The 13,746-nt window shown below is 42.1% G+C and overlaps 1 protein-coding gene across 1 annotated transcript in view; it reads right to left on the reverse strand.

Moving 5' to 3' along the window:
• The window catches only part of LOC110528163 (PDZ domain-containing protein 8), a 74,645-nt gene that overhangs the window by 31,694 nt on the left and 29,205 nt on the right, over nt 1-13,746 (reverse strand). The window contains exon 3 of the mRNA XM_021609993.2: nt 10,710-10,812. Coding sequence (XP_021465668.2) covers nt 10,710-10,812 — 103 coding nt within the window. The remainder of the gene's footprint in view (nt 1-10,709; nt 10,813-13,746) is intronic.

Below are 13,746 nucleotides of genomic sequence, written 5' to 3' on the forward strand. Positions count from 1 at the left end.
AACACAAACCTTCAAATAATGACACATTAAATAAACTCTTTATAGTGTTTATTTACATTTTAGGAGGTGATAAGTTGGACAGATCGGGTGAAAAAAGCCGTTTCCCCACAGCTCCTCCTTTCCCTATCACGCAGTAGGTTTCGTTCCCCAACCGCCATTTTTTAAAAGACCCGACGGAGCTCATTGCCTTCTTCAATCATGCAGAGACGGGCAGCATCAAGGTCTCGTCATTGATTTTGCTGGAAAGGGGAGAAACTGTGCTTTACAATGGTATTCATATTACAGTTGACCTGGAAGTATTGTTTTTGGGCGCTAAAATAAGATCAATGGTACTTTACAGCGCGATGTACAAAAGTGCTTTAGGTAACTATACTGCACTGTTGGAGCTAGAAACATAAGCATTTCGCTGCACCTGCTTTAACATCTTCTAATCTGTGTACGCAACAAATATAATGGTACTAGCGGTAAAAAGAACCCGCTGTGTTCTCTCTCAGTGTCTTAACCATCGTGGTGAGGTGATCCTATCAACAGAGCAGTGCCTTTCCCTTAATGTATGGGAAGAGATACACACACACACACCCCAAAGTGTGTTTGTGTGTTCATGTGAAAGGCACTGAACCAGGACACCTTTGTTACAGAGGAGAAATAGACATCAGTTCTTGGGAATAGCCATTCAGCCAATCACTTTCTAATCTAAGCACACACCTTTAGGACAACAGAAGAAGAAGAACAACCGTCTAAAAAACCATTAAAGCAGGAATCCTTAATGGTGAAACTGCCATGTCCATTTGTGATACTACAACAAAGAAGTTACTTCAAATACCAAACAGTTTTTTTCCCACTCCGATTATTTTTTTTTACCACGATGCCGTTTTATCAACAAAACAAAAAATGTGCTGGGGGTGAACAGTGGCGCCATTACCCTTACACGTATTTCAGCTTTAACATTATTAGGGTACTCAAGACACACCCACACAAATGTAAAAACACATGTAAAGTATAAGCACACATTTATAATATATATACAAAAGACATACAGATAAACACTGTGGCTGGTACACTGTTGTCTTCCCCCCCTGTTAGGCTGTCAGGAAGCATCAGCACTCAGGGCCAAATGATGGCTGATGATGGAATCAGTGAGGCAGATGTGCAAACACGCCTGGTGGAGCAGCCCGCACCACAGGCTTCCTGTCACTATTAAACCCAGCCCAGCAATGGAAAAGGGCTAATCTACTCCACAGCCCGCAAAGTCCCCTCACCCTTACACACAGGTGTTTGAGTGGACTTTACATATTGAACTGGGTGAAGGATCGTGAGGACACTACAGGGGTTGGCCTGGGTATTATGGGATGTCAAGAAGGAGGGTAAAGGAAGGGAGCACCCCTCTAGTATACAATAGGATATAATAGGATGGAAAAGACTTCTAATAACCGGTATTACGAAAGGAAAGCCAACAATGTTATTACTCAATGTAGGCTAAGTATGGTCAAGGTGAGGGTAAAAGGGAAGCAGAAAGCTCAGTAATTATTCTAGGTTTAAAATTCAATTCCATTTAAAAACCTTATGCTGAATCACAGTAACTTACCAGTAATACTGTAATATTAAATCAAACTATACTCTGATACACAAATGTGACCACAACACTACTCAGTATGACTGAACATACTATTTTTGTTCACATTTTTTGGGGGATTACCTAAAAAAAAAATGGGGAACAAAGTAAGGAAATTGTCTGTTGGCATTGAGCTCAGGTGCATCGTTTCCATTGATCATCCTTGAGGTTTCTATGACTTGGAGTCCACCTGTGGTCAATTCAATTGATTGGACATGATTTGGAAAGGCATACACCTGTCTATATAAGGTCCCACCGTTGACAGGGTATGTCAGGGCAAAAACCAAGCCATGAGGTCCAAGGATTTGTCTGTAGAGTTCAGAGACAGGATTGTGTCGAGGCACAGATCTAGGGAAGAGTACCAAAAAATGTCTGCAGTTGTGAAGGTCCCCAAGAACACAGTGGCCTCCCATCATTCTTAAATGGAAGTTGTTCGGAACCACCAAGACTCCTCCTAGATCTGGCCGCCTGTCCCAACTGAGCTATTGGAGGAGAAGGACCTTGGTCAGGGAGGTGATCAAGAACCCAATGGTCATTCTGACAGAGCTCTAGTGTTCCTCTGTGGAGATGGGAGAACCTTCCAGAAGGACAACCATCTCTGCAGCACTCCAACAATCAGGCCTTTATTGTAGTGGCCAGACGGAAGCCACTCCTCAGTAAAAGACACATGACAGCCCGCTTGGAGTTGCCAAAAGGCACCTAAAGACTCTCAGACCATGAGAAACAAGATTCTCTGGTCTGACAAAACCAAGATTGAACTATTTGGCCTGAATGCCAATTGTCACATCTGGAGGAAACCTACAGTGAAGCAAGGTGGTGGCAGCATCATGCAGATGTTTTTCAGCAGCGGGACTGGGAGACTAGTCAGGATCGAGGCAAAAATGAACAGAGCAAAGTACAGCGAGATCCTTGATGAAAACCTGCTCCAGAGCGCTCAGGACCTCCAACTGGGGTGAAGGTTTACCTTCCAACAGGACACAGACCCTAAGCACACAGCCAAGACAAAGCAGGAGTGACTTCAGGACAAGTCTCTGAATGTCCTTGAATGGCACAGCCAGACCCAGAGTTGAACCCGTTCGAACCTCTCTGGAGAGACCTAAAAATAGCTGTGCAGCAACGCTCCCCATCCTACCTGACAGAGCTTGAGAAGATCTGCAGAGAATGGGAGAAATTCCCCAAATACAGGTGTGCCAAGCTTGTAGCATCATAACCAAGAAGACTCGAAGCTGTAATCATTGCTAAAGATGCTTCAACAAAGTACTGAGTAAATGGTCAGAATACTTATATAAATATGATATAAACTCAGCAAAAAAAGAAACGTCCCTTTTTTAGGACCCTGTCTTTCAAGGATAATTAGTAAAAATCCAAATAACATCACAGATCTTCATTGTAAAGGGTTTAAACACTGTTTCCCATGCTTGTTCAATGAATCATAAACAAGTAATGAACATGGACCTGTGGAACGATCGTTAAGACACTAACAGCTTACAGAGGGTAGGCAAATTAATGTCAGTTATGAAAACTTAGGACACTAAAGAGGCCTTTCTACTGACTATGAAAAATACCAAAAGAAAGATGCCCAGGGTCCCTGCTCATCTGCATGAACGTGCCTTAGGAATGCTGCAAGGAGGCATGAGGACTGCAGATGTGGCCAGGGCAAATAAATTGCAATGTCCGTACTGTGAGCCACCTAAGAGAGTGCTACAGGGAGACAGGACGGACAGCTGATCGTCCTCGCAGTGGCTGACCACGTGTAACAACACCTGCACAGGATCGGTACATCCGAACATCACACCTGCGGGACAGGTACAGGATGGCAACAACTGCTCGAGTTACACCAGGAACGCACAATCCCTCCATCAGTGCTCAGACTGTCTGCAATAGGCTGAGATAGGCTGGACTGAGGGCTTGTAGGCCTATTGTAAGGCAGGTCCTCACCAGACAACACCGGCAACAACGTCGCCTATGGGCACAAACCCACCGTCGCTGGACCAGACAGGACTGGCAAAAAGTACTCTTCACTGAGAAGTCGCGGTTTTGTCTCAACAGGGGTGATGATTGCAGGCAATTTCAACGCTGTGCGTTACAGGGAAGACATCCTCCTCCCTCATGTGGTACCCTCCTGCAGGCTCATCCTAACATGACCCTCCAACATGACAATGCCACCAGCCATACTGCTCATTCTGTGCATGATGTCCTGCATGAGAGAAATGGCAGTGATCTGCCATGGCCAGCGAAGAGCCCGGATCTCAATCCCATTGAGCATGTCTGGGACCTGTTGGATCGGAGGGTGAGGGCTAGGGCCATTCTCCCCAGAAATGTCTGGGAACTTGCAGGTGCCTTGGTGGAAGAGTGGGGTAACATCTCACAGCAAGAACTGGCAAATCTGGTGCAGTCCATGAGGAGGAGATGTACTGCAGTACTTAATGCAGCTGGTGGCCACACCAGATACTGACTGTTACTTTTTATTTTGACCCCCCCTTTGTTCAGGGACACATTTTTCCATTTTTGTTAGTCACATGTCTGTGGAACTTGTTCAGTTGTTGAATCTTATGTTCATACAAATATTGACACGTTAAGTTTGCGGAGATTGTTTTTATTTTTTATAAACCGGCAAAAAATGTAGCAGCCTGCTTTTGCTTTGTCATTATGGGATATTGTGTGTAGATTGAAAAAAAAAACACAAATAAAAAACATTGGTTTATTTTAGAATAAGGCTGAATCCTTTCAGATTTAGCTAGCTAACTCTGCAAATAGTATTGCTGGGTGATTTAAAAATTCAGTCAATCGATCAATAATAATAATAATAATAATAATAATAATAATAGTTGTTGTTAGCAAAATGTAAAATCTGTAAAAATGATAGGAATCAAAAAGGTACTGAACTTGTGAAACATCACAGCACTGTTGAAAAATATGTCAAATAGAACTGGATGGTCTTCAGAAATAGGTGGAGGGGTTGAGGGTAGCTGAAGGAAGAGACTAAAAACAAACAAAAAGATAACTAATGTAAAATATACCGTCTCCGTAAAATAAATGTATTACACTACCATTCAAAAGATTGGGGTCACTTAGAAATGTCCTTGTTTTTGAAAGAAAAATATTTTTCGGGCCATTAAAATAACATCAGATTGATCAGAAATACAGTGTAGACACTATTAATGTTTTTCAGTTCGCTGCAGCTAGAGAATGGAACGAGCTGCAACACTCAAACTGGACAGTTTTATCTCAATCTCTTTGTTCAAAGACTCAATCATGGACACTCTTACTGGCAGTTGTGGCTGCTTTGCGTGATGTATTGTTGTCTCTCCATTCTTGCCCTTTGTGCTGTTGTCTGTGCCCTATAATGTTTGTGCCATGTTTTATAGCGATGCACCGATAGGACAATTTTGGGATATACCGATATCCAACATTTTCCTTGCCAAAAAACAAAAACGATTTAATTTCATTTTTGCAGCCTTTTAAAAGCATTCTAGTACAGTTAAATAGTTAACACACACACAGCGGTCTACGGCACCGCATCTCAGTGCAAGAGGCGTCACTACACTCCCTGGTTCGAATCCAGGCTGTATCACATCCGGCCTTGATTGGGAGTCCCATAGGGCGGCGCACAATTGGCCCAGCGTCGTCAGAGTTTGCCAGGGTAGGCCATCATTGTAAATAAGAATTTGTTCTTAACTGACTTGCCTAGTTAAATAAAGGTTACACACACACACACCAAAAAGTAATTTTGTTGGCATTTACGCATGTCCCCATTACCAGTAAAACATAATCAAAATCCATTTATTTTACTTACTTGCTGTGTGAGCTGTTTCGTTGTTCATTTGTTCAGGGGCTTCATTCTCAACCAGGATTGCTATGGAAGGCCGTTTGGGTCTCTGCATGTCTCAAAATATACCACTTAACGTGTCAATTAAGCTTGTTGACCAATCAGGATCTGAATATGACTGCAGGTCACAAAATAGTTTAACGTGTTCACACATTTTTTACTCAGTTATTACACTATCACTCGTATTCCATATGTCACAACGATTCATCGATACGTATGCTATGATGCTGGTAAAGTTGTCTCGCACACCTACAGCGCTGGTCATTAAATAAAAGCTTGCTAGCTCATGGATGCAAATATTTTTCTTCCCCAAAAACAGCAAAACGACAATGTTTCAGTAGCTATCGTTAGCTAACTAACAATATAGCTAGGTGTCATCTAAAATAACCCTAATTTATAAGACAGTTCTTATTTGATTAATGGTAGTCAGACCCATCAATGTGAAGCTAGCCACAATAAGGATTAGCCACAATAGTGGACTTTGCGGTTAGCCTTCAAAATAGAAGTATGGCATAATTCTACCCTTTGTATTCATTTGCATCACTGTCAATTACATAATTTTAGTTTGAAGGCAAAACTCAAAATCCACTACTTTGCCTAATCCTTATTGTGGCTAGTTTCCCAACACATAACCCGGTCTGGGTTAGCCTCACTAGCCAGATGAAGCTAGCTGGCTGCTTATAACATTATCTTTGGGAAACAGGTTTAAATAGCTGGCTAGCTATTAATTTTCATTAACTGAAGTTCAATTTCAATAGGAAAACAACAAGTGGCAACCTAGCTAATACTTACTCAAGGATTCCTAAATCATTGCTAAGAATAATGAAAATGACTGCAGTTTCTACTGGTCATTGTTTTCAGGCTGGTTGTATTGGTGCTAGCTAGGTACCAAGCGAATGCTCTCTACCCCAAAAGTTGCGGTCGAACAAAATCATGCTTTACAACCAACGCGGTATTGAAAACAGATCATTCGTGGCCGGTGTTTGCAGACTTTCTTATACAGCTTTGACAGTGCTACTGCATCTTTTTTGACACGCAAAGACCCAAACGGTGTTCCATAGTATGCATGTAGTGAAGCTAATAGCAGTGACACTATTACTGTGTAACTCTGGTAGGGCAACATCTGAAAAATAGCGCTGTTGGTAGTGTGTACCGGTGCTCGATCAGTTGTCGAAAGCCAACATTACCCACAACCAGAAAACGGTTGATTGTCAAGGACAATGAATTCCATTATCTTGGCTTTAATGGATTGCGCCTTTGAGTTGTCTCACTGAAAGGTTCTTACTCCTTCAAATGACTGCTTGACCTTTTGACTGCTAGAGCCACACAGCAGAAATTGTGGGCTAGGTTAGGAATGTGTGTTGCACGTGTAGCGCAACATTTTACGTGGAATTATTACGTCACGTACCTATTATAGAGGTATGCACGTCAGCTTTGACATCAGTTTTGCACATAGGCGTTAAACTAGACATCGGCCGATACCGATGTTAGCATTTTTAGCTAATCTTGGACGATTCGGATTTGGTCACAGATATATCGTGCATCCCTAATGTTTTATGCTGCTACAATGTTGTGTTGCTACCATGTTGTTGTTGATGTTATGTTGCCAGGTGTTTCTGCCATAGGTCTCTATGAAGTGTTGTCTCTCTTGTTGTGATGTGTGTTTTGTCCCATATTTAGATTGTATTCTTTTTTTTTTATATCCCAGTCCCCGCAGGAGGTCTTTTGGTACACCGTCATTGTAAATCAGAATTTGTTCTTAGCTGACTTGCCTAGTTAAATAAAAGGTTAAATAACAAATAAAAATGACTATTGTAGCTGGAAAAAGGCTGATTTTTAATGGAATATCTACATAGGCCCATTATTAGCAACCAGCACTCCTGTGTTTCAATGGCACGTTGTGTTAGCTAATCCAAGTTTAGGATTTTAAAAAGGCTAACTGATCATTAGAAAACCCTTCTGCAATTATGTTAGCACAGCTGAAAACTGTTGTCCTGATTTTTTTTTTTTTTTTTAACTGTCCTTTAGAATAGTTGAGTATCTGGAGCATCAACATTTGTGGGTCCGATTACAGGCTCAAAATGGCCATAAACAAAGACTGTTCTTCTGAAAAGCGTCAGTCTATTCTTGTTCTGAGAAATGAAGGCTATTCCATGCGAGAAATTGTCAAGAAACTGAAGATCTCGTACAACGTTGTGTACAACTCCCTTCACAGAACAGAGCAAACTGGCCCTAACCAGAATAGAAAGAGTGGGAGGCCCCAGTGCACAACTGAGCAAGAGTACATTAGTGTCTAGTTTGAGAAAAAGATGCCTCACATGTTTTCAACTGGCAGCTTCATTAAATAATACCCGCAAAACACAGTCTCAATATCAATAGTGAAGAGGCGACTCCGGGATGCTGGTCATCTAGGCAGAGTTGCAAAGAAAAATACATATATCTCAGACTGGCCAATAAAAATAAAAGATTAAGATGGGCAAAAGAACACAGACACTGGACAGAGGAACTTCGGAGTCGCCTCTTTACTGTTGACATTGAAACTGGTGTTTCGCAGGTACTATTTAATGAAGTTGCCAGTTGAGGACTTGTGAGGCGTCTGTTTATCAAACTAGACACTAATGTACTTGTCCTCTTGCTCAGTTGCGCACTGGGGCCTCCCACTCTTTCTATTCTGGTTAGAGCCAGTTTGGTGAATATGCAGGCCATGGAAAAACTGGGACATTTTCAGCTTTCAGGAATTGTGTACAGATCGTTGCAACATGAGGCCGTGCATGACCATGCTGAAACATGAGGTGATGGCGGGGGATGAATGGCACGACAATAGGCCTCAGGATCTCATCACGGTATATCTCTGTGCATTCAAATTGCCATGGACAAAATGCAATTGTGTTCACTGTCCGTAGCGTATGCCTGCCCATACCATGACCCCCCCCCCCCCCCATGGGGCACTCTGTTCACAACATTGACTTCAGCAAACCGCTCGCCCACACGACGCCATACACGCTGTCTGCAATCTGCCCGGTACAGTTGAAACCGGAATTCATCTGTGACAGTGGCTATCGAAGGTAAGCATTTTCCCAATTAAGTCGGTTATGATGCCAAACTGCAGTCAGGTCAAGACCCTGGTGAGGAGGACGAGCACGCAGATGAGCTTCCCTGAGATCGTTTCTGACAGTTTGCGCTGAAATTCTTCAGTTGTGCAAACCCACAGTTTCATCAGCTGTCTGGGTGGTTGGTCTCAGACGATCCCGTAGATGAAGAAACCGGATGTGGAGATCCTGGGCTGGTATGGTACCACATGATCTGCGGTTGTGAGGCCAGTTGGACGTACTGCCAAATTCTCTAAAAACAACAGAGGTGGCTTATGGTAGAGAAATTAACATTTAATTCTCTGGCAACAAGTCTGGTGGACATTCCTGCAGTCAGCATGCCAATTGCATGCTCCCTCAAAACTTGAGACATCTGTGGCATTGTGTTGTGTGACAACTGCACATTTTGGAGTGGCCTTTTATTGTACACAACACAAGGTGTACAATGCTGTGTAATGCTGTGTAATGTTCATGCTGTTTAATCAGCTTCTTGATATGCCACACCAGTCAGATGGATGGATTATCTTGGCAAAGGAGAAATGCTCACTAACAGGGATGTAAACTAATTTTGGTGCAAAATTTCTGGGATCTTCTATTTCAGCTCATGAAACATGGGACCAACAATTTAAATGTTGCATTTATATTTTTGTTCCGTGCATTAACATACATGTGCCACACAGAGAGCCCAGTTCAGAGGATAGTTGGGCCTCATCTCCAGCGATCATTCTTGGAATAAAAACGCAAAGGAATATGCAGAGAAAGAAAGGGAGAGTGACCTTTTTTAAGATGGTATCGCCTTTAATCCTTAGCATGGTCCTGCTTGGGACACAAGCTGCAAGAGGCTGATACAACGGCCCAAATGCCACCTTGCATCTGCATCTCTAGGTAGCATATTAATGGAGAGCTAGCTACAGCACTCTGTCTGAAGAGGATGTCATTAGAGGGACACACCGGGTGACAGCCATATTGGTCAAGTTGAACACTTACCTCAGCGGCTGCAGTAGATGGCTTGTACATTGGAAGGAATGTTGAAGAAATTGTGTTGTAGCATGTCTGAGTCATAGCTCTTATTGCAGGCAGGTAGTCTAGCGGTTAGAGCATTGGGCCAGTAACCGAAAGGTCGGCAGTTTGAATCCCAGAGCCAACAGGGTGAAAAGTCTGTTGATGTGCCCTTGATCTAGGCACTTAATTGCTCCAGGGTCGCCGTTGATAATGGCAGATATCACACACACACAAATATCACACACACAACTCTAACTTACAGATCGTGGCAGGCTAGAACGCATGGCTTACAGAGAGTACATACAGTAAATGAGGATTACTGATATGAACTATTTTACTGAAAATGTCCCTTTATTTTTTGCAAGCGATGTCACGAGGAACAAATGTTATAGTGGCATTGCCCTCTGCTGGACAGGATGGAAACTGCTACAACATAATAACATTATTCTGAAAAATGACCTCTTGAATGAAACTCAAATTTATTTTGAGCCAATGCAAATGCCAGTTGTTCACAGAGAGAAGCAGCGTCGGGATGTGAGAGTGATGGTCAGTAATTAGACTTGCCATTTTCGTCTCAAACAGTCATTAGTCACTTCCGAACAAGTCCCATGTTATAATGTTAATATCTCTGAATTGCTGCAATTAGAAAAGGTTTGCTCTAAGGCTCGATTATTTGTTGTTGCTTTCAAAATGTCACTGGGGGAAATTGACTTCTCAGATGGGGGAAAATAACACTTTTGAATCAATAGAGCAAGTATTCCATGCTTCTTCTCTAATGACTATGGTCTCAATCATGTTAATATCTTTGAATAAAATATACCATCAGTGAAACCGGTAAATGTCACCATAAGGTGTTGTGTACCAGCCAATTAATGTGTCATAAATGTAAATCATCTATAAGAAGTTAAACACTATTGTCATATTGTGACAATTGATTAGGACCACAAAAATAACATGGAGCACCAATACAACACTGCTTGCTGTTCTTCTTAAGGACAAACCTATGATTCCCTAGCTCCCCTAGTTGAACATGGCAGATTAAAACATGTGTCAGTAGCCCTCTGGCTCTTTGTCTGACAAATAGGCTTTACGCTTGGGCGGTCTTTAAGAAAGATGGCTGGTGTTGTTTTACATGGGGGGAGTGGGGGGGGGGGGACAGTATCTTAAAGAAGCCCACCGTTTTGATGGAGCTGCGTGTTTTCTCTTTCCACTCGTGGCTGCTCAGCTCAAAGGTGCAGTGCACGTAGGTCTCTCTGTCGTACGAGCCAAGGATAAAAAGCCTGAGGGAGAAATTAGAGAAGAAAAAGCTCATTTTAGACAGTACATCATTGCTGATTCTCTCGGTCTCCCTATGTGTAGTGCATTGCCTACAATATGTAACAATATATTTAAAATACAGACGTACACACTTGAAGGACCTTGATGCCACTGTGGACGAACCAAATTATTTGGGCTGGGACAAGTGTTTTCAAGTACTACTAGAATGCATCAGAGACCCCTGACCAATGATACAAGGATACTGAAGCAAACACTGTCAAGGATATTGCTGCCCTTTTGTGAAGTGATGAAAATACACAACAACAAAAAAAATACTAAAGGTAAAGCAGTAGTAGATGTGCATTTGAAGTGTTTAACTATTTATATTACAGAATTACTTTCTAAAATATACAGTAGGTAGACCTATTTGAAATTGATAGTTTCAACTTATTTTAAAGTCATTAAAATACAATTGACACCTGTTTAAAAAAAGTAAACAAAGAAACAGTAATAACTATTTATATTTGCCTCAATTACACCACTGGATACGTATGTTCTTGTCCCATTAACTCAATTGAGTCCCCAATTACTGTATACCTCAAGCTCTCTGTATACAGGATGTGCAGATGACATACTGGATTCTGGATGAACAATATGCTGACTGTGTCTCCATCTGCTGGTGACAGACAATACATTTTACACAGACTTGACAACCTAATCCTGCCAGTCAATGAATTGTCACGCTCCTTTAAAAATGGAGGTTAAATCTGGCCACTTAAACTTTGGACACCCTTCTGTCTTGACCAGTGTCTTAACTAGTTCACTAGCCAGTGCCTGACTTTAAATACGTTACCAAAACACACCTAATGTTTTCAATTCATGTATTATATACAGTCCTGGCCAAAAGTTTTGAGAATGACACAAATATTCATTTTCACAAAGTCTGCTGCCTCAGTGTCTTTAGATATTTTTGTCAGATGTTACTATGGAATACTGAAGTATAATTACAAGCATTTCATAAGTGTCAAAGGCTTTTATTGACAATTCGCATGCTGTAAATTAACTTCTGGGCCACATCCTGACTGATGGCAGCCCATTCTTGCATAATCAATGCTTGGAGTTTGTCAGAATTTGTGGGGTTTTGTTTGTCCACCCGTCTCTTGAGGATTGACCACAAGTTGTCAATGGGATTAAGGTCTGGGGAGTTTCCTAGCCATGGACCCAAAATATCGATGTTTTGTTCCCAGAGCCACTTAGTTATTACTTTTGCCTTATGGCAAGGTGCTCTATCATGCTGGAAAAGGCATTGTTCGTCACCAAACTGTTCCTGGATGGTTGGGAGAAGTCGCTCTCAGAGGATGTGTTGGTACCATTCTTTATTCATGGCTGTGTTCTTAGGCAAATTTGTGTGTGAGCCCACTCACTTGGCCGAGAAGCAACCCCACACATGAATGGTCTCAGGATGCTTTACTGTTGGCATGACACAGGACTGATGGTAGCGCTCACCTTGTCTTCTCAAGACAAGCTTTTTTTCCAGATGCCCAAAACAATTGGAAAGGGGATTCATCAGAGAAAATTACTTTACCCCAGTCCTCAGCAGTCCAATCCCTGTTTCTTTTGTAGAATATCAGTCTGTCCCTGATGTTTTTCTTGGAGAGAAGTGGCTTCTTTGCTGCCCTTCTTGACACCAGGCCATCCTCCAAAAGTATTTGCCTCACTGTGCGTGCAGATGCACTCACACCTGCCTGCTGCCATTCCTGAGCAAGCTCTGTACTGGTGGTGCCCCGATCCCGCAGCTGAATCAACTTTAGGAGACGGTCCTGGCGCTTGCTGGACTTTCTTGGGCGCCCTGAAGCCTTCTTCACAACAATTGAACCGCTCTCCTTGAAGTTCTTGATGATCCGATAAATGGTTGATTTAGGTGCAATCTTACTGGCAGCAATACCCTTGCCTGTAAAGCCCTTTTTGTGCAAAGCAATGATGTTTCCTTGCAGGTAACTATGATTGACAGAGGAAGAACAATTATTCCAAGCACCACTCTCCTTTTGAAGCTTCCAGTCTGTTATTCGAACTCAATCAGCATGACAGAGTGATCTCCAGGCTTGTCCTCATCAACAATCACGCCTGTGTTGACGAGAGAATCACTGACATGATGTCAGCTGGTCCTTTTGTGGCAGGGCTGAAATGCAGTGGAAATGTTTTTGGGGGATTCCGTTCATTTGCATGGCAAAGAGGGACTTTGCAATTAATTGCAATTCATCTGATCACTCTTCATAACATTCATCATACAAACTGAGGCAGCAGACTGTGAAAATTAATGTGTGTGTCATTCTCAATTTTTGGCCACGACTGTACAGTTGAAGTCGGAAGTTTACATACACTTAGGTTGGAGTCATTAAAACTTGTTTTTCAACCACTCCACAAATTTCTTGTTAACAAACTATAGTTTTGGCAAGTCGGTTAGGACATCTACTTTGTGCATGACAAGTAATTATTCTAACAATTGTTTACAGACAGATTATTTCACTTAATCACAATTCCAGTGGGTCAGAAGTTTACATACACTAAGTTTACTGTGCCATTAAACAGCTTGGAAAAATTCCAGAAAATGATGTCATGGCATTAGAAGCTTCTGGTAGGCTAATTGACATCATTTGAATCAATTGGAGGTGTACCTGAGGATGTATTTCACGGCCTACCTTCAAACTCAGAGCCTCTTTGCTTGACATCATGGGGAAATCAAAAGAAATCAGCCAAGACCTCAGAAAAAATATTGTAGACCTCCACAAGTCTGGATCATCCTTGGGAGCAATTTCCAAACGCCTGAAGGTACCACGTTCATTTGTACAATCAACAGTACGAAAGTATAAACACTATGGGACCACGCAGCCGTCATACATTTGTGCATCAGGTATCCTCGTGGTTAGAGCGTTGGACTAGTAACTGAAAGGTTGCAA

The sequence above is a fragment of the Oncorhynchus mykiss genome, chromosome 1 (assembly GCF_013265735.2).
Source record: "Oncorhynchus mykiss isolate Arlee chromosome 1, USDA_OmykA_1.1, whole genome shotgun sequence".
Classification (NCBI taxonomy): Eukaryota; Metazoa; Chordata; class Actinopteri; order Salmoniformes; family Salmonidae; genus Oncorhynchus; species Oncorhynchus mykiss.